Below are 22,792 nucleotides of genomic sequence, written 5' to 3' on the forward strand. Positions count from 1 at the left end.
CGAGTGGTTCTAAAATAGAATCCTGAGCCTAGCGAGTGTTTCAACACACGAGAAGTAATAGTTTTTTGTTATACAAGGGTGCAAAGTTGTATTTTACCCGCGAGTGTTTCAACACACGAGAAGTAAAATACATTTGCGTGTGTGTAACACAAAACTTTTCACCTCACTATAGCGCGGAAAGTGCAACATCCACAGGCGTTAGATCATCAGTGGAATCTCTCATTTTTTTACGATATTATAACAAACAACTGGAAATTCTGTATTTTTACGGGAGAAGTTTCTAAGTAAAAATTTTGTTGACAATGTTGACATTTCTGACGTATGAAATGTCAATGATGCGTTTTGAAATTGCATCGACTCAACTTGAGCGTTCATTATATTTAACATCATTATTAAATTCATTAAAAAAACAAACGTTTCTTATGGAACTTTAAGGTTTATGACATAAAATCATTTTTTTTTATCCTATCTGGCTTTTACTCCCCGCAATTTTGCACGGGGTGAATTTGCCAATGTCGGTTTTTGACTTTCACACGTGAGGAGAATGTTCGGTAGTCTGGGAGGTGTGGTTGGCAAAACCTAAAAACGAATAATTGTTATGAACATCACAGACAAACACATGACGAATACAAAAATTAGTAGAAAAGCGGGAAGTGGGTGACAGAACGTTAATAGTGCCAACATGAAGGTAGTGGAAGAGAAGAAAACGATATATAAAATACCTAGTCGGCTCATAAGTTCTGTCATATACATAGTATCAAATAAAATCAAAAGTTTAAGTTTATTCCGTATAATTTGTACAGCGTTTGAAAGCTTATAAACTAGAGAATCTAAATGTATAACATTTATTCAAAATGACCGCCATAATTATCTACACAGGCTTGAAGTCTTCGTGGCCAGTCGTCAATGGATTCACGCACCACTTTCATGTCGATATTGGCCACTGCCGTAGCAAGAGATTTTTTCAGCGAGTCTAGCTTTGCATGAGGTTTTGAGCACACCTTTTCCTCTAAATACTGCCATATTTTATAGTCTAAAGGATTAAGATCTGGGCTAGAGGAGGGCCAATCTTCATGCCGTATAAAGTCGATTTTATTGGAGGCGAGCCAGGCTTGTGTAGACTTTGCCTTATGGGCTGGAGCAGAGTCCTGCTGGAAAACCCAATGCTGGTTTAGAAACATCGTATGGGATAGTGGTTTCACAATATTAGTCAACACCGTGTCTTGGTACACTTTGGCACTAGTTTTTACTCCTTTCTCACAAAAATGCATACTAGTGACGCCCGCATAAGAAACTCCCAGCCAAACCATCACAGATGAAGGGTGATGACCTCTTTGAATACGGGGAATGCTATTAGACGCTTCTTTACTATTGCGAGCGTACACTCTATCATTTTGTTTATTACAGTTTTCTTCTATGTCAAAAATGTTCTCGTCCGAAAACAGTATACAACAGTGCTTATTTTTAGCGTACTTCTTCAATAAAGCTTTAGATCTTTTAAGCCTTAAAGCTTTAAGCCGACCATTGAGAAGATGGCCAGTTTTTCGTTTATAAGCACGAAGTCTCAGGTCTTGATTAAGCACTCTTTTCACCGTGTTTTTGCTCAAACCCATCTGGAGGGCCATAACTTTTTGTTTCCTAGCGGGATTTCTGGCAATGCGTGCCCTAATTGCTTGTATAACCGCTGGAGTCCTAGCTGTACGCGGACGACCGCTTCTTTTCTTGTCATTTAAACTAGAGACCTCACTGTATCTTTCTATGGTACGATACACAAATCTTAGAGAGAATTTTAAATTTTCAAGTAGCTTAAAAATTTTAATCGGCGAGTGACCACAACGATATAGTGCAATTATGGCGGTACGGCTATCTTTAAGCGTCCACTCCATGTTGAAGAAAACAGAAAATTGCAAAATTATACTAGTCAAATATTTAATAAAGATTCGAAATTCAAATGCAGAACGGTTTTTGTTTTAGGAGTTCCAAATTTAAATTTTAAAGGCGAGTGACAGAACTTATGAGCCGACTAGGTAAATATGAAGTATAGAATAAAACATAAATAATTAGACGCATTAGATTATAAAAGATAAGACGCTATTTAGAGTTTAATGTTGTTCGTTTGTAAATATTTAATGAGTATAGAAGTAAGCCTAGTATCCATGTGACAAAGCAGTGAGCTAAAGCATATAGGTCGTGGAACATTTTCGGGTAATACATCGTACAGTGAATAGCTAAACCCTGAACAAGCAAAGAAGATGTGGTCCAAGTTACCTTCATCCAACCCGCATTCACACAATGAGTTCGCACGGACACCAATCATAGCCAGAAATAACGGAGTACATACTTTACCTTCTCCTCCTCTCCTTTCTTCTCCTTTCCTCTTAACGCAATATGTGAGAATAACATCGTAAAATTACGTTACACTCAAAGCAATGTAGAATCAAACGATTTCAATAAAAATATCACAATTATTTACGCAAATTAACAAAACATTATTTGTAAAATTATCCGCCCAAATTACGTAGGTAGGTAGGAGTCTGAGGTCAGCCATTTTTAAACTTCTTAATTTAGCTGCATAACAATCATGTTAGGGATACCAGATGAAAATATCATAATTTTATGGGTAATTTTGACCTCGAAGTTTTTTCGTACTTCTAATTCCAAAAAATAAATAAACAAATGTTGTGAAGATTAAATGTGGTGTACATTAATTGGTGTGATTGCGATTTGTGATTTCTTTAAATTAAAACCCATAATACATTTTATTTTACGTTTTATTTACTAAACATGTTAAGTTTTGTACCACCTGCGCGAATTATAGGAGGCATTTCATTGTTTATACGCCTAAAAAGAACGGCCCATTGACATTTTATTTAACAATTTTTTAATACCGTCAAACAAGCCAACTTTGCCTCCAGGGTAATCGCCCCAACGTGATATCAAATATTGGGGTAATTTTTACCAATATGATATCCCCACGTTTATGACGTCATCTATGTCTATCCCTTACGGGCGCACGCGTATAGCTGGTCTACGTAATGCTAGGTCTATGCATGTCACGTACTTATTTGTTTGCCACAACCTCGGTTGTGGCAGCGGTGGATAAGTGAAACTATGACAAGGACAAACAATAACAGCGCTTTCTCTGCTACTCCTACTGAAAGATACATAAGACTATCCCGTTCGGTCATTTTCCCCCACCCCTCATGACCGAAGTTACCAAAACGATTCGTTGCTTCCAAAACCCAAAGACCAATATAAGAGTTTGTGTACTTATAGGTATATCTGAACTGTATAGCACAAAATAAATTCTAATTTATATCAGCTTATGTTTTCATGTCTGAGTGTAGGTACCTACCTATAAAATAATGGAATTAAGTCATCAGTCTGAAAGACAGCCAAAAATAGGACGGACTGTAACAAATATTTACCTAGCCTGATTTTTCCAGCACAAATTCAGGACGAAGGTGGGATTTTCCTGCGACCGCTAGTAATCCTCTCTCACAAAAGTACAGTAAATATTATGTTAGTTCGTGTTTGGTGCCCCGGGCGAAACGTTCGTGTCCATGTTCCATGTTTACTAACTTTCTCAACATTGCCCGATAAATAACAAGTAGCGTCGGCAACTTGGCTAAGAAACTTAATTAGGTAGCTCCACGTAAGCCTACTCTACATAATAAACTAGAACGCAAGATTTAATTTTCTTTGCGTGTGGATTGTAGGATACAATTATCCAATATGAACTTTTTTCTCTGTGAATCTTAACGTTGGCTTGCATAATTACCTACGCAGGGAAATTCGGTTCTACCTAACTATTAGGCATTGCACTTCTAATCGTTTATCGCAGGATCTCGATTTTAAGCTGTTGGTGAGTAGCGACTCCAGTTGGATGGGTGGGACAGGACCCCTGGCCCTGCTTTTGCCTTGCTTTAGCTGGCCATTCAGTGTAGTTGAAAACGAGAGCTGCGTTCTCGAGGGTAGGCGTGGAAACATAACTAACGATTTAACCATATGTTTTGTCCAATGACCCTGCTTTCATCTTCTTTACCTCAAAGCCCTCTGCACTGCACCAGTGTTGGCCTAGAGCCCTTTTTTGATGTCGCTTTTTAGTGTGCCCCTATGGCCTACGTAACTATTTACGTAGTCCAAAGTTTATACCCAACACTCCGAATTGCCTAGTATCTTTTAGTATCCATTAATTAAGACGATAATCTAAACAAACCACCGCTTCCAATCCGCTTCTCCATACAAACGTAGGCCCATTTAAGCATTTACCTCTGGATATTGACATGATATACTTTGTCAGTAGAAAAAAGCGCGAAGACGGACCATTTGCGCCGACATTTTTCAATTTGCCGCCCTTTCCTAATGACGGAAATGGCTTGCCAAACTAGGTCCCTATAGATAATATTTTTATACAATTTATTTTCTATAAAGTTAATATCCAGAGAGGAAAATGGCGACTATATTTGCATGGAGAAACGGTCACGTGACTTCGTCCCTTTTCCTCTTAACTTTCAATTGCTTTCAATAATCTTTACACTAAACTACACCATGACTAGTGCTGTAGGTATGATAATACTATTACTTATTCTGTGCTGTAGGTATCTGCACGGGTCCTACTCCCACGATGGGGGCAGCATCCGCTTGGTCACGCTTGGTCACGCTCGGTGTAGGTACCCTGTGGTCGAATAATACCTATACATTGATATTCTTCTCACCATACATTTATGTACGTTTTCTGTTAATTGTACTGTACTGACACTTGAAACAACCAAGTTAAAACTGTATGTTGATACCACAAATCGTGGGTATAATGACTTGTTTGAAAAAGAAGTGTATAAACAAATCGTTACTTAATTCCTTATACATTTACAATTCGATTCGTGTCCACAAGATATCAGCATTTGTTTTCATTCATCGGCTGGATGTGGCTGAATAACGCGGTTAGTAATTCCTCTTGCTCAGAAAAAAAATTGGAAACGTCAGAAACGTCAAATCTTACGATTCTTACGTGACGATAAAGTTCATAATGGGTTAAATGGGTTATCGCTGGTGATAAAATAATACTTGCGTTTATGTAAAAGGAAAACAGAACTGTGTTCAATTATTCTAGTCAATACAATTTATGTTTCATCATCATGAATAACAAGCTGTTACAAATCTGTTTCTACGATGCTGCTAAGAAATTTCAGAGGTTTTCACTACAAAGCTTGAAGAGCTCATCATTGACAGTGCAGGCCAAAACCGGCCTTCAAGTAAGTATTATAACAGTTGTTAAATGTAAAATTGGCGGTTTAAACGACTTGTGGGTTGTGGCCTTCTTTACTTTGTTAGTACATCTAAATCCGTGGTTAGTACACTTTCAATCAAATCAAACTCGGCACGTTGCGTACAGGTTAGGTTGTGTGAAATATTACAAGTAAGTGCTTTTCCTTTTCGGTTCAGCTTTTTATATATATTAATAATGATAATAGAATTATACTGAGACAGTCAATGTTATTTATAGCGGGACTGATGAAACAATCAACTTTTGTTTGTGATTGCGTTATCTTTATATCAATATCAGGCCAATGAGGCCAATGCTTTTGCAGATCAGTCTTAATTGATGAGTTAAAGCACAAAGACGTACTTACGAGGTTCCGCATTCCAGAAAACTTTTCCAGTCAGAAGTTATAGTACAGCAGTAGCCATGGACAAGAAATTGATGAACGGGAACCTATGGGACACGGATCCAGAGCTGTTCGACATCATTGTGAAGGAGAAGAAGCGGCAAGAGGCGGGGCTGGAGATGATCGCTTCAGAGAATTTCACCTCTGTTCCGGTGCTCCAGTGTCTGAGCTCATGTCTCCACAACAAGTACTCTGAGGGAATGCCAAACCAAAGGTTTCGTCATTTGAGTATCTACATGAATAAGTCAATGAATACATTACAAAAAAATAGTAATCTGTTAAAGTTTAAAAGAATAAAATTGTATTTGATGTTTGTTAGAGTGTGTGTAAGCTATACTATATCTTCAGAGACTGCAGTGACATGATGTGAACATTCATAAAATTAAAGATTTAAGCCGGCACCTCTATCAATCAATCAATTAATTTATTTTGCTATAATAAGGGTTCGTTTACAGGTGTTATTATACCCATACTCTTATGCTTGCCAAATCTGAGCAGCCTGGACTGACTCAACAAACAATCTCATTTTCTTAAAACAAAATTGAACTTTACATAAATAACATTCTCTGGGGTTTTGGGTGTTTATAACTTTGATTATTGTAAAATAGTTACCAAACTATGAATTTAAAATAGGTAGTAAGCTTCATATGTGTTCAGTTTTTACCTGTTTTTTGGCTAGTGTACCACAACATTCCTGCTTTCAAAACCCGGGGATATGATAATTACATGTGTACCTATTTAAGACTGTATCAAGCCTTAAGTAATAATTCGTTTTTCTATTTCAGATATTATGGAGGCAATGAATATATTGATGAAATTGAAATTTTAGCTCAACAGCGCTCTCTACAGACTTACAGACTCAAAGCGGAAGAATGGGGAGTGAATGTGCAGCCCTACTCAGGTGCGTAATAAATTTGGAATATAATTGTCTAAATATTATTTGTAAAATCAGATAATTAAATTGATATATGGACCTGGACCGCTCTTATTATAACAAAATTTGTAAAGAGCCATGAAAAGTTGAAAGCATGCCATGTATGTTGTGGGTATGGATAAAGAAATTATCTATTTTATCTATCTAAAGCTCACTTTTAATAAACTCCACACCAAAGCACCAAATGTTCATAAATTGTAGTGACACTAATTTGGTGTTAGTGTATTCTTCATAATATTATATTATCAATTTATCAGTTTATCACTTTTTTTTAACACAGCCATCAAATTGCTTGTTTCTTAATCAGTCATAAATATAAAATTAAGAAATCCTTATTAAATGTCAAAATGATTCCTACATGCTACTAACAAAGAGGATATAATAGGAGTTATATCTATCTTTGCTACTAAGAAGTTTGTAAATTAAATTCACTATTATTTTGCTATATTTATGAAATATTACAATTCCTGCACATTAATTAATTAAATATGGATCATAAATCGACATGACGCTGGCTACTATCGTAAAAGCCAAAAAAAAATGGATAATAAAATACACAGCATAGCATTTTTTGACCAATTTTTCTTAACTCACAGGCTCCCCAGCCAACTTTGCGGTGTACACGGGTGTGGTGGAGCCCCACGGCCGCATCATGGGGCTGGACCTGCCTGACGGTGGACATCTCACCCATGGCTTCTTTACCCCTACTAAGAAGATCTCTGCTACCTCGATCTTTTTTGAAAGCATGCCGTACAAAGTAAGTATACACTACCATCATTATTTTCCAGTAACTTACTCAGCACAGACTTTGCAATGACAAAGTGTGGCAGTTTCACCATAAACATCAAATTTCTCTAAAACTATGATGTTTATTATGACACTTTATTACATCAAAGTTGTTGCAGAGATAGCTTGGTCTGATGATTTCCATTTCACTGGACAAGAATTCTTCAATGGATGAGAAATATGTAATCTATGCCAGCCTCCAATAGATTTAGCCAAGACTGTAAGGAAACTAAACTATCCAAAAGTTCCCATAACCATCCAATGTTGTGTGTCGTTGTATATTATGTAGCAATTTTTATTAATGAAAACAAAATCTTTACCAAATTGCATAGCAGTAAGTAGATTGACAATATAAGACACTGATAACAGTACCCCTTGACCTTTCTTACCAGGTTGACATTGATAGTGCGTAAAATATATTTATTATAACTAGTTTCATTAAAATTGAGGGGTTATCTTATTTACACACCCTCGCATATGTCATCTGATGTAATAATTGGCGTAGTAATAAACTGACCCATTTATAAACTATTTTATGATGATGATAATTTTACAATAATAGGATAGGGATAAGTATGAAGATAGAATAATAACATAGTTGCCTCACCCAAGGACATTAGCGAGTGGAGTAGGGACACTGGAATTAAATCGTCAAATGTCACCACAGTGCACATTGTATTATATCTAATGCTCGCCAATATTCAGCAATCCTTTCTTGTGTAATTGTATAGAAACATAATTATTAGATAGTTTTCTCAAACTCTTCATTATTGTTGTGTCCAGGTGGACTCCAAGACCGGTCTGATCGACTACGACAAGCTGGCCGAGACCGCTCGGCTGTTCAAGCCCCGCCTCATCATCGCCGGCATCTCGTGCTACTCGCGCTGCCTCGACTACAAGCGCTTCCGGCAGATCGCTGACGAGAACGGCGCTTATCTCATGGCCGATATGGCTCATATTTCTGGATTGGTTGCAGCAGGTATCATTGTCCCCTGCACAAATAGAAATGCAAAAATATGTCTCTTTTTTTTGGCAAATGCGTCACATCAATACCTATTTTTATACCTACCCTATATGTATTGTACCTAAAATAAAAAATAGCATACCTTCCTATTGCAATCTATCTTGTTTTCCGCAGGTGTGATCCCCAGCCCGTTCGAATACTGTGACATAGTAACCACGACCACCCACAAGACCCTCCGCGGGCCGCGCGCTGGAGTGATCTTCTTCCGCAAAGGAGTGCGCTCGGTGAAGGCCAATGGAGACAAAGTTCTGTATGACTTGGAGGCCAAGATCAACCAGGCTGTGTTCCCGGGTAAGTCGCCTAGTTACATTTTTACTATTTTTAGGTCATATGCAATAATCATCAATAATGAATTCATTCAAGGAGACATTGTATGCTTTGGTAAGAGTTACCCGTTTTGTTTTAAAAAAACATGACCTCTATATGTGACTTTTCAAGCAAAAGGTGCCACATTGTCACCTACCATATGGACGAAATTAGCTTGTATCTTTATACGAATAACCAGTCAGAGCGTCCTTATGGCAAGTGACAATGTGATACCTTTTGCTTTAAAACGACACATACTCTAGTGACCAAAAATGTATTGTTTGTATAAGTCTAAGAACAAATCGTGACCGAATTTGACAACCGGCATATTGTACGGTACGGCGCCATCTACATTAGCTGCCATACTCATACAAGCAATAAAGCTTTGCTTGTGATTAAGTGTATGAGCCACGTAATTCCCACCTGACCGGCTAACATGAGTTGCGTTGCGTTCTCGCGCGCGACTCCACACATCTAGCGCGACTTCAAGTATGGACACGCGCGCGAAAACGCAACTCATGCTAGCCGGTGTGACATCTATATATGTGGTATTTTCTATAAAAAGGGACCTTATTATCGATGGCGCTTACGCCATTATTAACGATGCTCCGATATAAATACAATGCCGCGCGAAGCTGTGCGGCGTAAGCGCCATCGACAATAGGGTCCCTTTTAATAGAAAATGCCCCATATAATTCTTTTATTTATTTTCCTTAGAAACAATTATTACATCTATCTCTTATAATAATAAATTATTACAATATAGGGTAATCAGACTTATGGTCCTACAGTTTCCTTACCAACCCATATTTAACCGATTGCATTTTGCATTGCATTTAGGTCTGCAGGGCGGACCCCACAACCACGCCATCGCGGCCATCGCCACGGCCATGAAGCAGGCTCAAGCTCCTGAGTTTGTGGAGTACCAAAAGCAGGTAATATTGGTTTCGTCCTATTAATGTTCCTATTAAAATCAGTATTATTCAGTATAGACGTCGATTTTATGTCTGAAGTGTTGTTAATAAATCTCTCTCTGTGGTCGCTCCCTCATGACTGAGGATCGTGGTCATCAGTGGATGTGGATGCTCCACACCTGGTTCTTGTGATCTGCCTCCATCGGTGCCTGTCCATCACGTCTCTGACGACCGAGCAAAAGCTGGTTGAGGATGGGGACCGCTTTTACTTGATCGCTCCATCTAGTTGGAGACCGTCCCCGGCCTCGTTTGCCCTCCGTGTTTCCAACAATGATCAGCTTTTCAAGGCTTTCATCTCCCCTCCTCATTATGTGGCCGAAGTAGGACAATATGCGCTGCTGGCAGACTGTGGATAGGCGAGTTTGGACACGAAGCTGTAAAAGGATCGATACATTGGTGCGCATGGCGGTCCAGGGTATCCTCAACATACGCCTCCAGCACCACATCTCGAATGCATCGATCCTTTGCCTTTCTCGGGCTCGTATCGTCCATGTTTCCACGCCATACAGAAATATGGGGAATACTAGAGCGCGTACTAGCCGGGTCTTGGTGGCGCTGGTTATACCTCTCTTCTTCCAGATGACACTCAATCGGGTCATAGCTTCCTTAGCCATACCAATACGCCTTTTTATCTCCGGTACGCAGTCGCCATCATCGTAGATAAGTGCGCCCAAATAGATAGTGTTAATAAATAAATAAATAAATGAAAATAAAAAAGCCTTTTATTTCCAAATTTTCAATTTTTTACATTAGAAGTTTTAGCGTATTGGTTAGTAAGTTTCTTATAGTTAGTAGTTAGTGTTAGGTTTATGTATTCTATTTACTATCTAATTTATTTAATTTGGACCCCTCTTCAGGTGTAGGCCTCCAATTCCCTCCATTTCTGCCTGTCTTCCGCTTTGTTTAGCCAGTCTCCCTGCAGTTTCTTTTATATCATCCAGCCATCGTTTATAGGCCAAGCAATAAGAAGGTATAGAGGGAAATGCGAGGAACACAATTTTTAACTTCGTAGCTTTGTTTGGATTAGTTAGGAGATGAACATGTCAAAAGTCCCCGGCCGTAACCCTGGGGCTGGGGGGGAGAGGGGGGGTTTGAAGGTTCCATTTTTCGGTTTTTCGATTATATCTCGGAAACTATGCGTCTGAGCGACTTGGCCACATATACAAAATGAAAAGAGATTTAATTTGTTACAAGTTTTATTCAGTCGAGTTTTTCGATATCTTGTATAGTTTTTGAGATATCCGCTCTTGAAGGTTTATTTAGGGCTCTCATTTTTATCTTGATTATCTACATCAGGAAAGCTGCTAGGCCGGGTTTGGTAACGTTTTCGTATAAATCGGGGGTGCTGAATTCATTTATGGTATCAACATTGACACCTTTCGGAAGTAAAAACATATAAACTTTAAACAAATAACTTTTTTATTTAACTCCTCTTCACGCTTAAACCGCTGAACCGATTTAGTTGAAATTTAGTAAATAGGTGTTTTAAGTCCCGAGACAGGATATAATATAGTCTTTATCTCAAAAATCATACTTTGAAGGTGTGAAATTTGGTGTGAGGGGAATTCAGGTTCTTCGCCAAAGTTGAATTCCTGAGGTTAATACTGTATAAATTTAGGTTTGAAGTCATGTTTGGTATCATTATCAACTAAATCAAACATGTAGACCATCCCAAATATTATTTAAATAGGTTCAGCGGTTATTGATTCCCCATACAAATTTCCACCCCACTTTTCACACCCTTAAAAGATGATTTTGGTTATAAAACTATCCTATGATATCAAACCTAACCTATCCTATGACCAGTGCTGCATTAATATCAAAAATGATATTAATGCAGCACTGGCCAACATAATAGGTTGGCTAAATATAAATAGTCTGCAAGTCAACATTAGCAAGACCACATATTTGCAATTCTGGAATGGATATGGGGAAAAAGAAAAAAATGACTATTTCATATAATAACCAGCAAATCACAGAGTCAGAGCAAGTAAAATTTCTTGGGATTTTAGTTGATGATAGGTGTCACTGGACACATCATATTGAAAGCGTGTGTAAAAAGCTAAACAGTTTTGCCTATGCCCTTTGGCGTTTAACGAAAATTACAAGCCAAAAAACCGCTATCCAAGCGTATTATGGTTACGTTGCATCTTAGTCTACGATATGGTATAACTGTATGGGGTAACGGATCAAATATAAATGGATTGTTTATAGCTCAAAAACAGTGTATACGTGCAATATGTGGTGTTTCGGTATTAACTTCATGCAGACCATTATTTAAAAAACTAAATCTGCTCACTGTACCTTGTTTATATATATTTGAAATGTGTGTATTTGTAAAATGCAACCAAAATCTATATACAAAAAACCGGCCAAGTGCGAGTCGGACTCGCGTTCTAAGGATTCCGTACATTACACAATTTACAATGTATTTTTTATGTGAAACGTGTGAAACTAATTAAGTCCGACTCACGCTTGACTGCACATTTCTAATAGGTTTTCCTGTGATGTATAGGTAAAGATCTATTTTGTGTATTTTTTTCGAAATTTTTGACCCAGTAGTTTCAGAGATAAAGGGGGGGGGGGTCATTTTTGGCCTATTTTCTTGAATAACTTTTAAAATGTTTATCCTAAAATTATAAAAAAATATATATTTAAGATTCTCATAATGAGCTCTTTCATTTGATATGTAACACGATATAGTTTGAGAAACTTTATTTTTAATTTTGTCATTTACCCCCCAAAAGTGGCCCCCGTGTTTAAAATTCATTTGTTTACGTTACATGTCCGTCATTGGGTCACAAACTTACATATGTATACTAAATGTCAACTTAATTCGTCCAGTAGTTTCGGAGAAAATAGGCTATGACAGACGGACATACAGACAGACAGACGCACGAGTGATCCTATAAGGGGTCCGTTTTTTCCTTTTGAGGTACGGAACCCTAAAAAATGTCGAAATATGTAACTTTAATACGCGATACCCTAACAAAGTAATATGTCCGAGAGCACACATGAGGCTCAACAGGAAAAGTTGTTATCCCATGAGCATATGTTTGTTTAACAAACTGCCAGATTATCTAATTTGCATGTCACTGTGTGACAAGGTAGCTTGGCTCACTTACTACTGTGAACTGTAACATCCTATGTATACCCTATCTTTCGCAAATAAATTACTTATGACTTATGTACTGTCCCGGGACTCAAACCATCTCTATACCAAATTTCAACGAAATCGGTTCGGCGGTTTAAGCGTAAAGAGGAGTTTTATAAAAAAATCATTTTTTTTAATTTTGTTTTTACTTAGGAATGGTGTCAATGTTGATACCATAAATGAATTCAGCACCCCCGATTTATACGAAAACGATCCCAAACCCGGCCTAGCAGCTTCACTGATGTAGATAATCAAGATAAAAATAAGAGCCCTAAATAAACCTTCAAGAGCGGATATCTCAAAAACTATACAAGATATCGAAAAACTGGACTGAATAAAACTTGTAACAAATTAAATCTTTTCATTTTGTATAAGTGGCCAAGTCGCTCAGACGCAAAGTTTCCGAGATATTATCGAAAAACCGAAAAATGGAACCTTCAAACCCCCCTCTCCCCCCCAGCACCAGGGTTATGGCCGGGGACTTTTGATATGTTCACCTAACTAGTCCAAACAAAGCTACGAAGTCAAAAATTGTGTTCCAAGCATTTCCCTCTATACCTTTTTCGGGCATTTATTTCCTGGCCTATTATATGGTTTTCCTACTTTCCTTTTGCCAATAGGGCCTTTCCATTTCGTTGCCAATATTGTCCATCTATGGTCTTTATACCGTGCGATATGTCCTGCCCACCGCCATTTTAATTTGAGGGCTTGAGTTAGTGCGTCTTGTAACTTTGTTTTTTCTCTTATAGATGAACTCTTTATTTTAAAAAAGTGTTGTTAATTGTATATAGGTATATTTGCAACACAGATCTTCAAGTTAATTGTATCGCTGTTTATAAAATGACGGTGCCCTTTAGCTGATTTTTGTTTGCTTTTTCACGAGCTGCCTCTGTTTGGAAATTATTTGTGAGCGTGGCTACCTGGCGAGGCAAGCTTGAGAAAATTTCCTCGATTGAGAATTTTACATGACATCACATAGCTGTCAGGAGCTATGGTACATTGTTAAAAAGGCTAGACAGTGACCAATAGATGAACGGGTTGATATGAGGGCCGACCCGTAAGAAGAAGCCATCCATCTATTGCACTTTCGGCCGTCATTATAAAGTGTTTTCATGACTACTGCAAGGAAATGTATTATTTATAATATAATCGTTTAACGGGATACGACAAATTTCATATTCTTAACTACTTTAACTCAAAATTCAAAACAGTCAACTTCGCATTTGCTTTCATTTCTGTAGGCATATAGCATTAACACTTTTTTTACTAAAATTAATCGTTTTTACAACTCAATAATATTATTAACAAATTAACAAAAATTACAACAATCAACAATCATCGTAACATCCCGCTTATTTGTATTTTTTTAATTAAAAAAATAGCCAAAGGCGTTTTTTATTTCTGCTTATAAGCGCCTTATAAAATGAGTCTAGACACTCTAGACCCATAAACAACCTTTCCTATTTCCGAAAGGATTAAAAGCCCTACCATAAATGACCCAATGAACTTGGCGCGCTGAGATTGGTTGAGGGTCAACCAATCAGTGAATGGAAAGTATAGGTAAAATTGTAGTACAACTAAAACAAAACATTGTCGGACTGTTGGTTCAGTTGTACTAAAGCACGACTTTATAGTCACGATTTAGACCATCTATTGCCACATTTCCGAGTAGCGTGTAATAAGCATTCGTCCACTCCAGGCCAGTGACTCTATTAATATATTGCAGGTGATCAAAAACGCTCAGCGTCTCTGCTCAGGACTGATGTCTCTCGGCTACGACATCGCGACGGGCGGCACCGACGTGCACCTCGCGCTGGTGGACATGCGCGGCGCCGGCCTCAGCGGCGCGCGCGCCGAGCGCATCCTCGAGCTGTGCAGCGTCGCCTGCAACAAGAACACGGTGCCCGGCGACAGGAGCGCGCTCAACCCTAGCGGCATCCGACTCGGTAAGGCTTACTATAGTGCGCGCGCCGAGCGCATCCTCGAGCTGTGCAGCGTCGCCTGCAACAAGAACACGGTGCCCGGCGACAGGAGCGCGCTCAACCCTAGCGGCATCCGACTCGGTAAGGCTTACTATAGTGCGCGCGCCGAGCGCATCCTCGAGCTGTGCAGCGTCGCCTGCAACAAGAACACGGTGCCCGGCGACAGGAGCGCGCTCAACCCTAGCGGCATCCGACTCGGTAAGGCTTACTATAGTGCGCGCGCCGAGCGCATCCTCGAGCTGTGCAGCGTCGCCTGCAACAAGAACACGGTGCCCGGCGACAGGAGCGCGCTCAACCCTAGCGGCATCCGACTCGGTAAGGCTTACTATAGTGCGCGCGCCGAGCGCATCCTCGAGCTGTGCAGCGTCGCCTGCAACAAGAACACGGTGCCCGGCGACAGGAGCGCGCTCAACCCTAGCGGCATCCGACTCGGTAAGGCTTACTATAGTGCGCGCGCCGAGCGCATCCTCGAGCTGTGCAGCGTCGCCTGCAACAAGAACACGGTGCCCGGCGACAGGAGCGCGCTCAACCCTAGCGGCATCCGACTCGGTAAGGCTTACTATAGTGCGCGCGCCGAGCGCATCCTCGAGCTGTGCAGCGTCGCCTGCAACAAGAACACGGTGCCCGGCGACAGGAGCGCGCTCAACCCTAGCGGCATCCGACTCGGTAAGGCTTACTATAGTGCGCGCGCCGAGCGCATCCTCGAGCTGTGCAGCGTCGCCTGCAACAAGAACACGGTGCCCGGCGACAGGAGCGCGCTCAACCCTAGCGGCATCCGACTCGGTAAGGCTTACTATAGTGCGCGCGCCGAGCGCATCCTCGAGCTGTGCAGCGTCGCCTGCAACAAGAACACGGTGCCCGGCGACAGGAGCGCGCTCAACCCTAGCGGCATCCGACTCGGTAAGGCTTACTATAGTGCGCGCGCCGAGCGCATCCTCGAGCTGTGCAGCGTCGCCTGCAACAAGAACACGGTGCCCGGCGACAGGAGCGCGCTCAACCCTAGCGGCATCCGACTCGGTAAGGCTTACTATAGTGCGCGCGCCGAGCGCATCCTCGAGCTGTGCAGCGTCGCCTGCAACAAGAACACGGTGCCCGGCGACAGGAGCGCGCTCAACCCTAGCGGTATCCGACTCGGTAAGGCTTACTATAGTGCGCGCGCCGAGCGCATCCTCGAGCTGTGCAGCGTCGCCTGCAACAAGAACACGGTGCCCGGCGACAGGAGCGCGCTCAACCCTAGCGGCATCCGACTCGGTAAGGCTTACTATAGTGCGCGCGCCGAGCGCATCCTCGAGCTGTGCAGCGTCGCCTGCAACAAGAACACGGTGCCCGGCGACAGGAGCGCGCTCAACCCTAGCGGCATCCGACTCGGTAAGGCTTACTATAGTGCGCGCGCCGAGCGCATCCTCGAGCTGTGCAGCGTCGCCTGCAACAAGAACACGGTGCCCGGCGACAGGAGCGCGCTCAACCCTAGCGGCATCCGACTCGGTAAGGCTTACTATAGTGCGCGCGCCGAGCGCATCCTCGAGCTGAGCAGCGTCGCCTGCAACAAGAACACGGTGCCCGGCGACAGGAGCGCGCTCAACCCTAGCGGCATCCGACTCGGTAAGGCTTACTATAGTGCGCGCGCCGAGCGCATCCTCGAGCTGAGCAGCGTCGCCTGCAACAAGAACACGGTGCCCGGCGACAGGAGCGCGCTCAACCCTAGCGGCATCCGACTCGGTAAGGCTTACTATAGTGCGCGCGCCGAGCGCATCCTCGAGCTGAGCAGCGTCGCCTGCAACAAGAACACGGTGCCCGGCGACAGGAGCGCGCTCAACCCTAGCGGCATCCGACTCGGTAAGGCTTACTATAGTGCGCGCGCCGAGCGCATCCTCGAGCTGTGCAGCGTCGCCTGCAACAAGAACACGGTGCCCGGCGACAGGAGCGCGCTCAACCCTAGCGGCATCCGACTCGGTAAGGCTTACTATAGTGCGCGCGCCGAGCGCATCCTCGAGCTGTGCAGCGTCGCCTGCAACAAGAACACGGTGCCCGGCGACAGGAGCGCGCTCAACCCTAGCGGCATCCGACTCGGTAAGGCTTACTATAGTGCGCGCGCCGAGCGCATCCTCGAGCTGTGCAGCGTCGCCTGCAACAAGAACACGGTGCCCGGCGACAGGAGCGCGCTCAACCCTAGCGGCATCCGACTCGGTAAGGCTTACTATAGTGCGCGCGCCGAGCGCATCCTCGAGCTGTGCAGCGTCGCCTGCAACAAGAACACGGTGCCCGGCGACAGGAGCGCGCTCAACCCTAGCGGCATCCGACTCGGTAAGGCTTACTATAGTGCGCGCGCCGAGCGCATCCTCGAGCTGTGCAGCGTCGCCTGCAACAAGAACACGGTGCCCGGCGACAGGAGCGCGCTCAACCCTAGCGGCATCCGACTCGGTAAGGCTTACTATAGTGCGCGCGCCGAGCGCATCCTCGAGCTGTGCAGCGTCGCCTGCAACAAGAACACGGTGCCCGGCGACAGGAGCGCGCTCAACCCTAGCGGCATCCGACTCGGTAAGGCTTACTATAGTGCGCGCGCCGAGCGCATCCTCGAGCTGTGCAGCGTCGCCTGCAACAAGAACACGGTGCCCGGCGACAGGAGCGCGCTCAACCCTAGCGGCATCCGACTCGGTAAGGCTTACTATAGTGCGCGCGCCGAGCGCATCCTCGAGCTGTGCAGCGTCGCCTGCAACAAGAACACGGTGCCCGGCGACAGGAGCGCGCTCAACCCTAGCGGCATCCGACTCGGTAAGGCTTACTATAGTGCGCGCGCCGAGCGCATCCTCGAGCTGTGCAGCGTCGCCTGCAACAAGAACACGGTGCCCGGCGACAGGAGCGCGCTCAACCCTAGCGGCATCCGACTCGGTAAGGCTTACTATAGTGCGCGCGCCGAGCGCATCCTCGAGCTGTGCAGCGTCGCCTGCAACAAGAACACGGTGCCCGGCGACAGGAGCGCGCTCAACCCTAGCGGCATCCGACTCGGTAAGCCTTACTATAGTGCGCGCGCCGAGCGCATCCTCGAGCTGTGCAGCGTCGCCTGCAACAAGAACACGGTGCCCGGCGACAGGAGCGCGCTCAACCCTAGCGGCATCCGACTCGGTAAGGCTTACTATAGTGCGCGCGCCGAGCGCATCCTCGAGCTGTGCAGCGTCGCCTGCAACAAGAACACGGTGCCCGGCGACAGGAGCGCGCTCAACCCTAGCGGCATCCGACTCGGTAAGGCTTACTATAGTGCGCGCGCCGAGCGCATCCTCGAGCTGTGCAGCGTCGCCTGCAACAAGAACACGGTGCCCGGCGACAGGAGCGCGCTCAACCCTAGCGGCATCCGACTCGGTAAGGCTTACTATAGTGCGCGCGCCGAGCGCATCCTCGAGCTGTGCAGCGTCGCCTGCAACAAGAACACGGTGCCCGGCGACAGGAGCGCGCTCAACCCTAGCGGCATCCGACTCGGTAAGGCTTACTATAGTGCGCGCGCCGAGCGCATCCTCGAGCTGTGCAGCGTCGCCTGCAACAAGAACACGGTGCCCGGCGACAGGAGCGCGCTCAACCCTAGCGGCATCCGACTCGGTAAGGCTTACTATAGTGCGCGCGCCGAGCGCATCCTCGAGCTGAGCAGCGTCGCCTGCAACAAGAACACGGTGCCAGGCGACAGGAGCGCGCTCAAACCTAGCGGTATCCGACTCGGTAAGGCTTACTATAGTGCGCGCGCCGAGCGCATCCTCGAGCTGTGCAGCGTCGCCTGCAACAAGAACACGGTGCCCGGCGACAGGAGCGCGCTCAACCCTAGCGGCATCCGACTCGGTAAGGCTTACTATAGTGCGCGCGCCGAGCGCATCCTCGAGCTGTGCAGCGTCGCCTGCAACAAGAACACGGTGCCCGGCGACAGGAGCGCGCTCAACCCTAGCGGTATCCGACTCGGTAAGGCTTACTATAGTGCGCGCGCCGAGCGCATCCTCGAGCTGTGCAGCGTCGCCTGCAACAAGAACACGGTGCCCGGCGACAGGAGCGCGCTCAACCCTAGCGGCATCCGACTCGGTAAGGCTTACTATAGTGCGCGCGCCGAGCGCATCCTCGAGCTGTGCAGCGTCGCCTGCAACAAGAACACGGTGCCCGGCGACAGGAGCGCGCTCAACCCTAGCGGCATCCGACTCGGTAAGGCTTACTATAGTGCGCGCGCCGAGCGCATCCTCGAGCTGTGCAGCGTCGCCTGCAACAAGAACACGGTGCCCGGCGACAGGAGCGCGCTCAACCCTAGCGGCATCCGACTCGGTAAGCCTTACTATAGTGCGCGCGCCGAGCGCATCCTCGAGCTGTGCAGCGTCGCCTGCAACAAGAACACGGTGCCCGGCGACAGGAGCGCGCTCAACCCTAGCGGCATCCGACTCGGTAAGGCTTACTATAGTGCGCGCGCCGAGCGCATCCTCGAGCTGTGCAGCGTCGCCTGCAACAAGAACACGGTGCCCGGCGACAGGAGCGCGCTCAACCCTAGCGGCATCCGACTCGGTAAGGCTTGCCAGTCCGTCTACGACTCGACGTGCATCTCCACCTCGCACGTACACTCAATAAAGCTATTAGCTTGGCACCCTTGCATACACAATTGTAATTTGTATGCATGGGTGCTAAGCTAATAGTTTTGCTGACTGTACCACGGAATAAATAATAGTACCTACTATCGTACATAAAGGACACTTCCTACAAAACCTAAGTTTGGCAGCGATTCAGGGTCGAATCATGCTGTCCCTTTCTAATTTAATTTAGGGTTGTCATAATTCAAGTCATTATCTTATCTATGGTCGTGCACGCAAAGGGACTTCAAGTTGTGTCAACCCAATAGTTGCTCGGAGCAATGCTGAGCCAAACGGAGCCGAGAATGGCCGAATGGAGTGTCGCCCCACTGACTGTACTGTAATTTAGTGGCCAGAAAAAATATGGCCCCGTACAGCACCATCTACTTCAGTTGTCAAACTCGAGGGGCAGTTTTTTCCTAGATCGTATGGCCTACATAGCTCACCTCAACCACACAACCTACTAAAATTAAACATCTGTCGACACGCAAAATAGGCACATTAGATGTCGAGTTGCGGAAAATGCCCAGCAAAACTAACTAACTAACTAACATCTGTCGAACAAACAGTCATAAAAGCTCCGTGTCTAACTTTCTAACTCCATTTACTTTGTTCAGGTACCCCCGCCCTAACAACCAGAGGCTTCAAAGAGGAACACATGGACCGAGTAGTAGACTACATTGACAAGGCCCTCAAACTAGCACAAGAGATCACGAAAATCTCCGGACCCAAGCTGGCCGACTTCAACAAGGTCATTGAGGAAAACAATGACGTCAAATCCAAAGTTCACAAGCTTAAAGAGGAGATTGAGAACTACAGTAGATCTTTCCCCTTACCGGGTTTTGAGACGTACTAATTAAAAAAAAGCATTTTGGCACTGGTGGCCACAGTTGGATTGTTAACCTTAAAATGAGGTTATAAGAGGCTGAACATCATTAACCCTTTCACTGCGCATGAAGAGACATAATGATTTTTTCAAAGACCTTTTACTATAACAAGACCTCGCACTTATGCGAAAAACCGGGCCGAGTGAGAGATCACTTAAACTGTGTTTGTCCCTTTCTTTCACATGATTACAAACTATATATATAAAAGTGTATAGGTTACACTTACCCCTAGCATGTTGTTAGAAAAGGACACACTCCGTTTGACTATCCTCTCGCTCGTCCCGTTTGTTTGTATATTGCTTTGCTCAACCTTAATAGTAGCTAAATAGGGTTCCAATATGGTTTGTCAAAAATCTTCAGTGCACGGTCTTGTTACAGTAAAGGTCTTTGGATTTTCCTTACATATCCGATTTTAAATGTCGTACAATATAAGTCGCGCGGTAAAAGAGTCAAGCCTAGTATAAATGCGACGCCATTCCATAATAGTTCCTTGATTATTGTTATTCGTAGAGTTATGTACCTAGTACCTACTTGTATAATGAAGTTTAAGATAAGTCCGATTACTCGTATTTAATTTTTGTATTTCTTAATACATAATCATAAAATTATCTAGTTGTAACAAAAAAGTGCCTTGACGTAATTTATACTTTGTAAAAGTATGTATAGCTGTTATGTCTGTATTACACAGAATCTCTTATTTGTTTTCTTGTATGAAGTTGTCACATGACATGATTTCTTCAAATAAAATGTTACTCAACTATAAACCCTATTACTCTTGCTAAATGCTAAAATCCTTTATCGAATTTGCATGTGTCATAATAATTTAAATATCCATGAGTTATGAACAATCGTTATGAATAAATATTATGAATTGTGAACTCTACCTAATCAGTCAAAATTCAAAAACAGTACAGTATGAGTACAGTACTTTTCCCAGTAAAACAATTGGAGGTTGAGGTTACAGTGGAAGCACTTATAACCTTTATATTCTGGACTTTACGCATTTACGCAGTACTATTAATCTGTGGCAGTACCCAATGGAGGCACATTTTTTAAATTTACTTGACACTTCCCTCATAGTATTTTTTTTTATTTATTTATTTAGGAAACAAACAGTCACATGCAGTTTAAACTTGCAGATATACAATAAAACCTATAGTTCCATTAATTATAACATACTGATATTGATAAAAAGTAGAAACAGGGCTTGTTCGGCACTGCCTATAAATAGGAAGATACACAAAAGTAACAATTGGATACACAACTAATAAAGTACCTAAGTATCAAACATGCTTACAAACATATAGTTGGTCAAACCAATCTGTCAGTCAGTAACAACCAGGAAAATCACATTCATCCCTTTCTTTCGGGCGCTAGTACTAGTGTAAGACAAAGACGGTATGACTCTCTATGTCTACGTTTGAAATGTGACAGTCCTTTGACAAACTATACATACGTTACATAAGACTATAGAACATTTTTTTTTCTTTTTTTTTGCCTCTATTCTATTGCCTCCTTCCCTCGAGTTTGTTTTTTGGAAGAGCGGGGTTTTCTGTCACAAGCATATCTACTGCTTAAAAGAAGATCCCATCCAATATTGTAAACTACTTGTAAGAAACCAATAAATAATTGTAGATTATTTCGTACTTACGTGTGAAAGGTTATGATCTCATATTTTTGCTAAGAGCGGCTATTACAGCCGATTACAGAACTATTCACCATTATTTTATCAAAGTTCAAGCATTCAAAACGCTAACCATCACTATATTTCATAAGAGAAAGCACAATTTCATACAAAACAACAATAATTAAACAAGCAACGAACAAACATGACATGTCACGTACTTATTTGTTTGCCACAACCTCGGTTGTGGCAGCGGTGGAAAAGTGAAACTATGACAAGGACACAATAACAGCGCTTTCTCTGCTACTCCCACTGAAAGATACATAAGACTATCCCGTTCGGTCATTTTCCCCCACCCCTCATGACCGATCCAGTTATACTAGATTCATGGGTGTAGTGATGTACAAATCGGTAAGAACCGAAACTTTAAAAATGAAACTATAAATAAACGAAGTATTATTTTTGCTCATGTTTGATATTGTAAAGCTCGCTCCAGACTACGCGGCGCGAAGCCGCGAACGCGAGCGTGGAGTCGATTTCGCTGATTAGCGAACTAGACTCCACACTCACATTCGCGCACGAGTGTGGAGGGCCCTAATGTAAAGGTATAACACACCGTCGCACCGCACCAAGGTTATTGTGCGACGCATCCATAAGTAAGAGCGAGAAACCGATATCTCTTTATCGCTCTTACTTATGTGTGCGTCGCACATTGACACCTTGGTGCGATGCGATGGTGTGGTACGATCATAGTAAACTCCCTGATTTCACTGATTAGCGAACTAGACTCCACACTCGCGTTCGCAGCTTCGCGCACGAGTGTGGAGTCTAGTTCGCTAATCAGTGAAATCGACTCCACACTC

The 22,792-nt window shown here is 43.6% G+C and overlaps 2 protein-coding genes across 2 annotated transcripts in view; one reads left to right on the plus strand and one right to left on the minus strand.

Moving 5' to 3' along the window:
* LOC134744419 (uncharacterized) overlaps positions 1–22,792 on the minus strand; it is a 291,804-nt gene that overhangs the window by 4,636 nt on the left and 264,376 nt on the right. The window lies entirely within an intron of this gene.
* LOC134744427 (serine hydroxymethyltransferase) lies at positions 5,031–21,062 on the plus strand. The gene is made up of 9 exons (XM_063678240.1): positions 5,031–5,255; positions 5,651–5,883; positions 6,455–6,570; positions 7,200–7,360; positions 8,173–8,368; positions 8,528–8,704; positions 9,560–9,654; positions 14,574–14,793; positions 20,036–21,062. Exons 1-9 carry the CDS (start codon positions 5,139–5,141, stop codon positions 20,272–20,274), a joined length of 1,554 nt encoding a protein of 517 aa, XP_063534310.1. The 5' UTR covers positions 5,031–5,138; the 3' UTR covers positions 20,275–21,062.

Source organism: Cydia strobilella, chromosome 9 (genome assembly GCF_947568885.1).
Source record: "Cydia strobilella chromosome 9, ilCydStro3.1, whole genome shotgun sequence".
In the NCBI taxonomy this organism is placed as follows: Eukaryota; Metazoa; Arthropoda; class Insecta; order Lepidoptera; family Tortricidae; genus Cydia; species Cydia strobilella.

Coding starts and splice junctions, on each gene's coding strand:
- LOC134744427 (XM_063678240.1), top strand. CDS start 5,139: ATGAATAACAAGCTGTTACAAATCTGTTTCTACGATGCTGCTAAGAAA. Junction 7,361..8,172: donor TTGAAAGCATGCCGTACAAA/GTAAGTATACAC, acceptor TGTTGTGTCCAG/GTGGACTCCAAGACCGGTCT. Junction 8,705..9,559: donor CAACCAGGCTGTGTTCCCGG/GTAAGTCGCCTA, acceptor CATTGCATTTAG/GTCTGCAGGGCGGACCCCAC.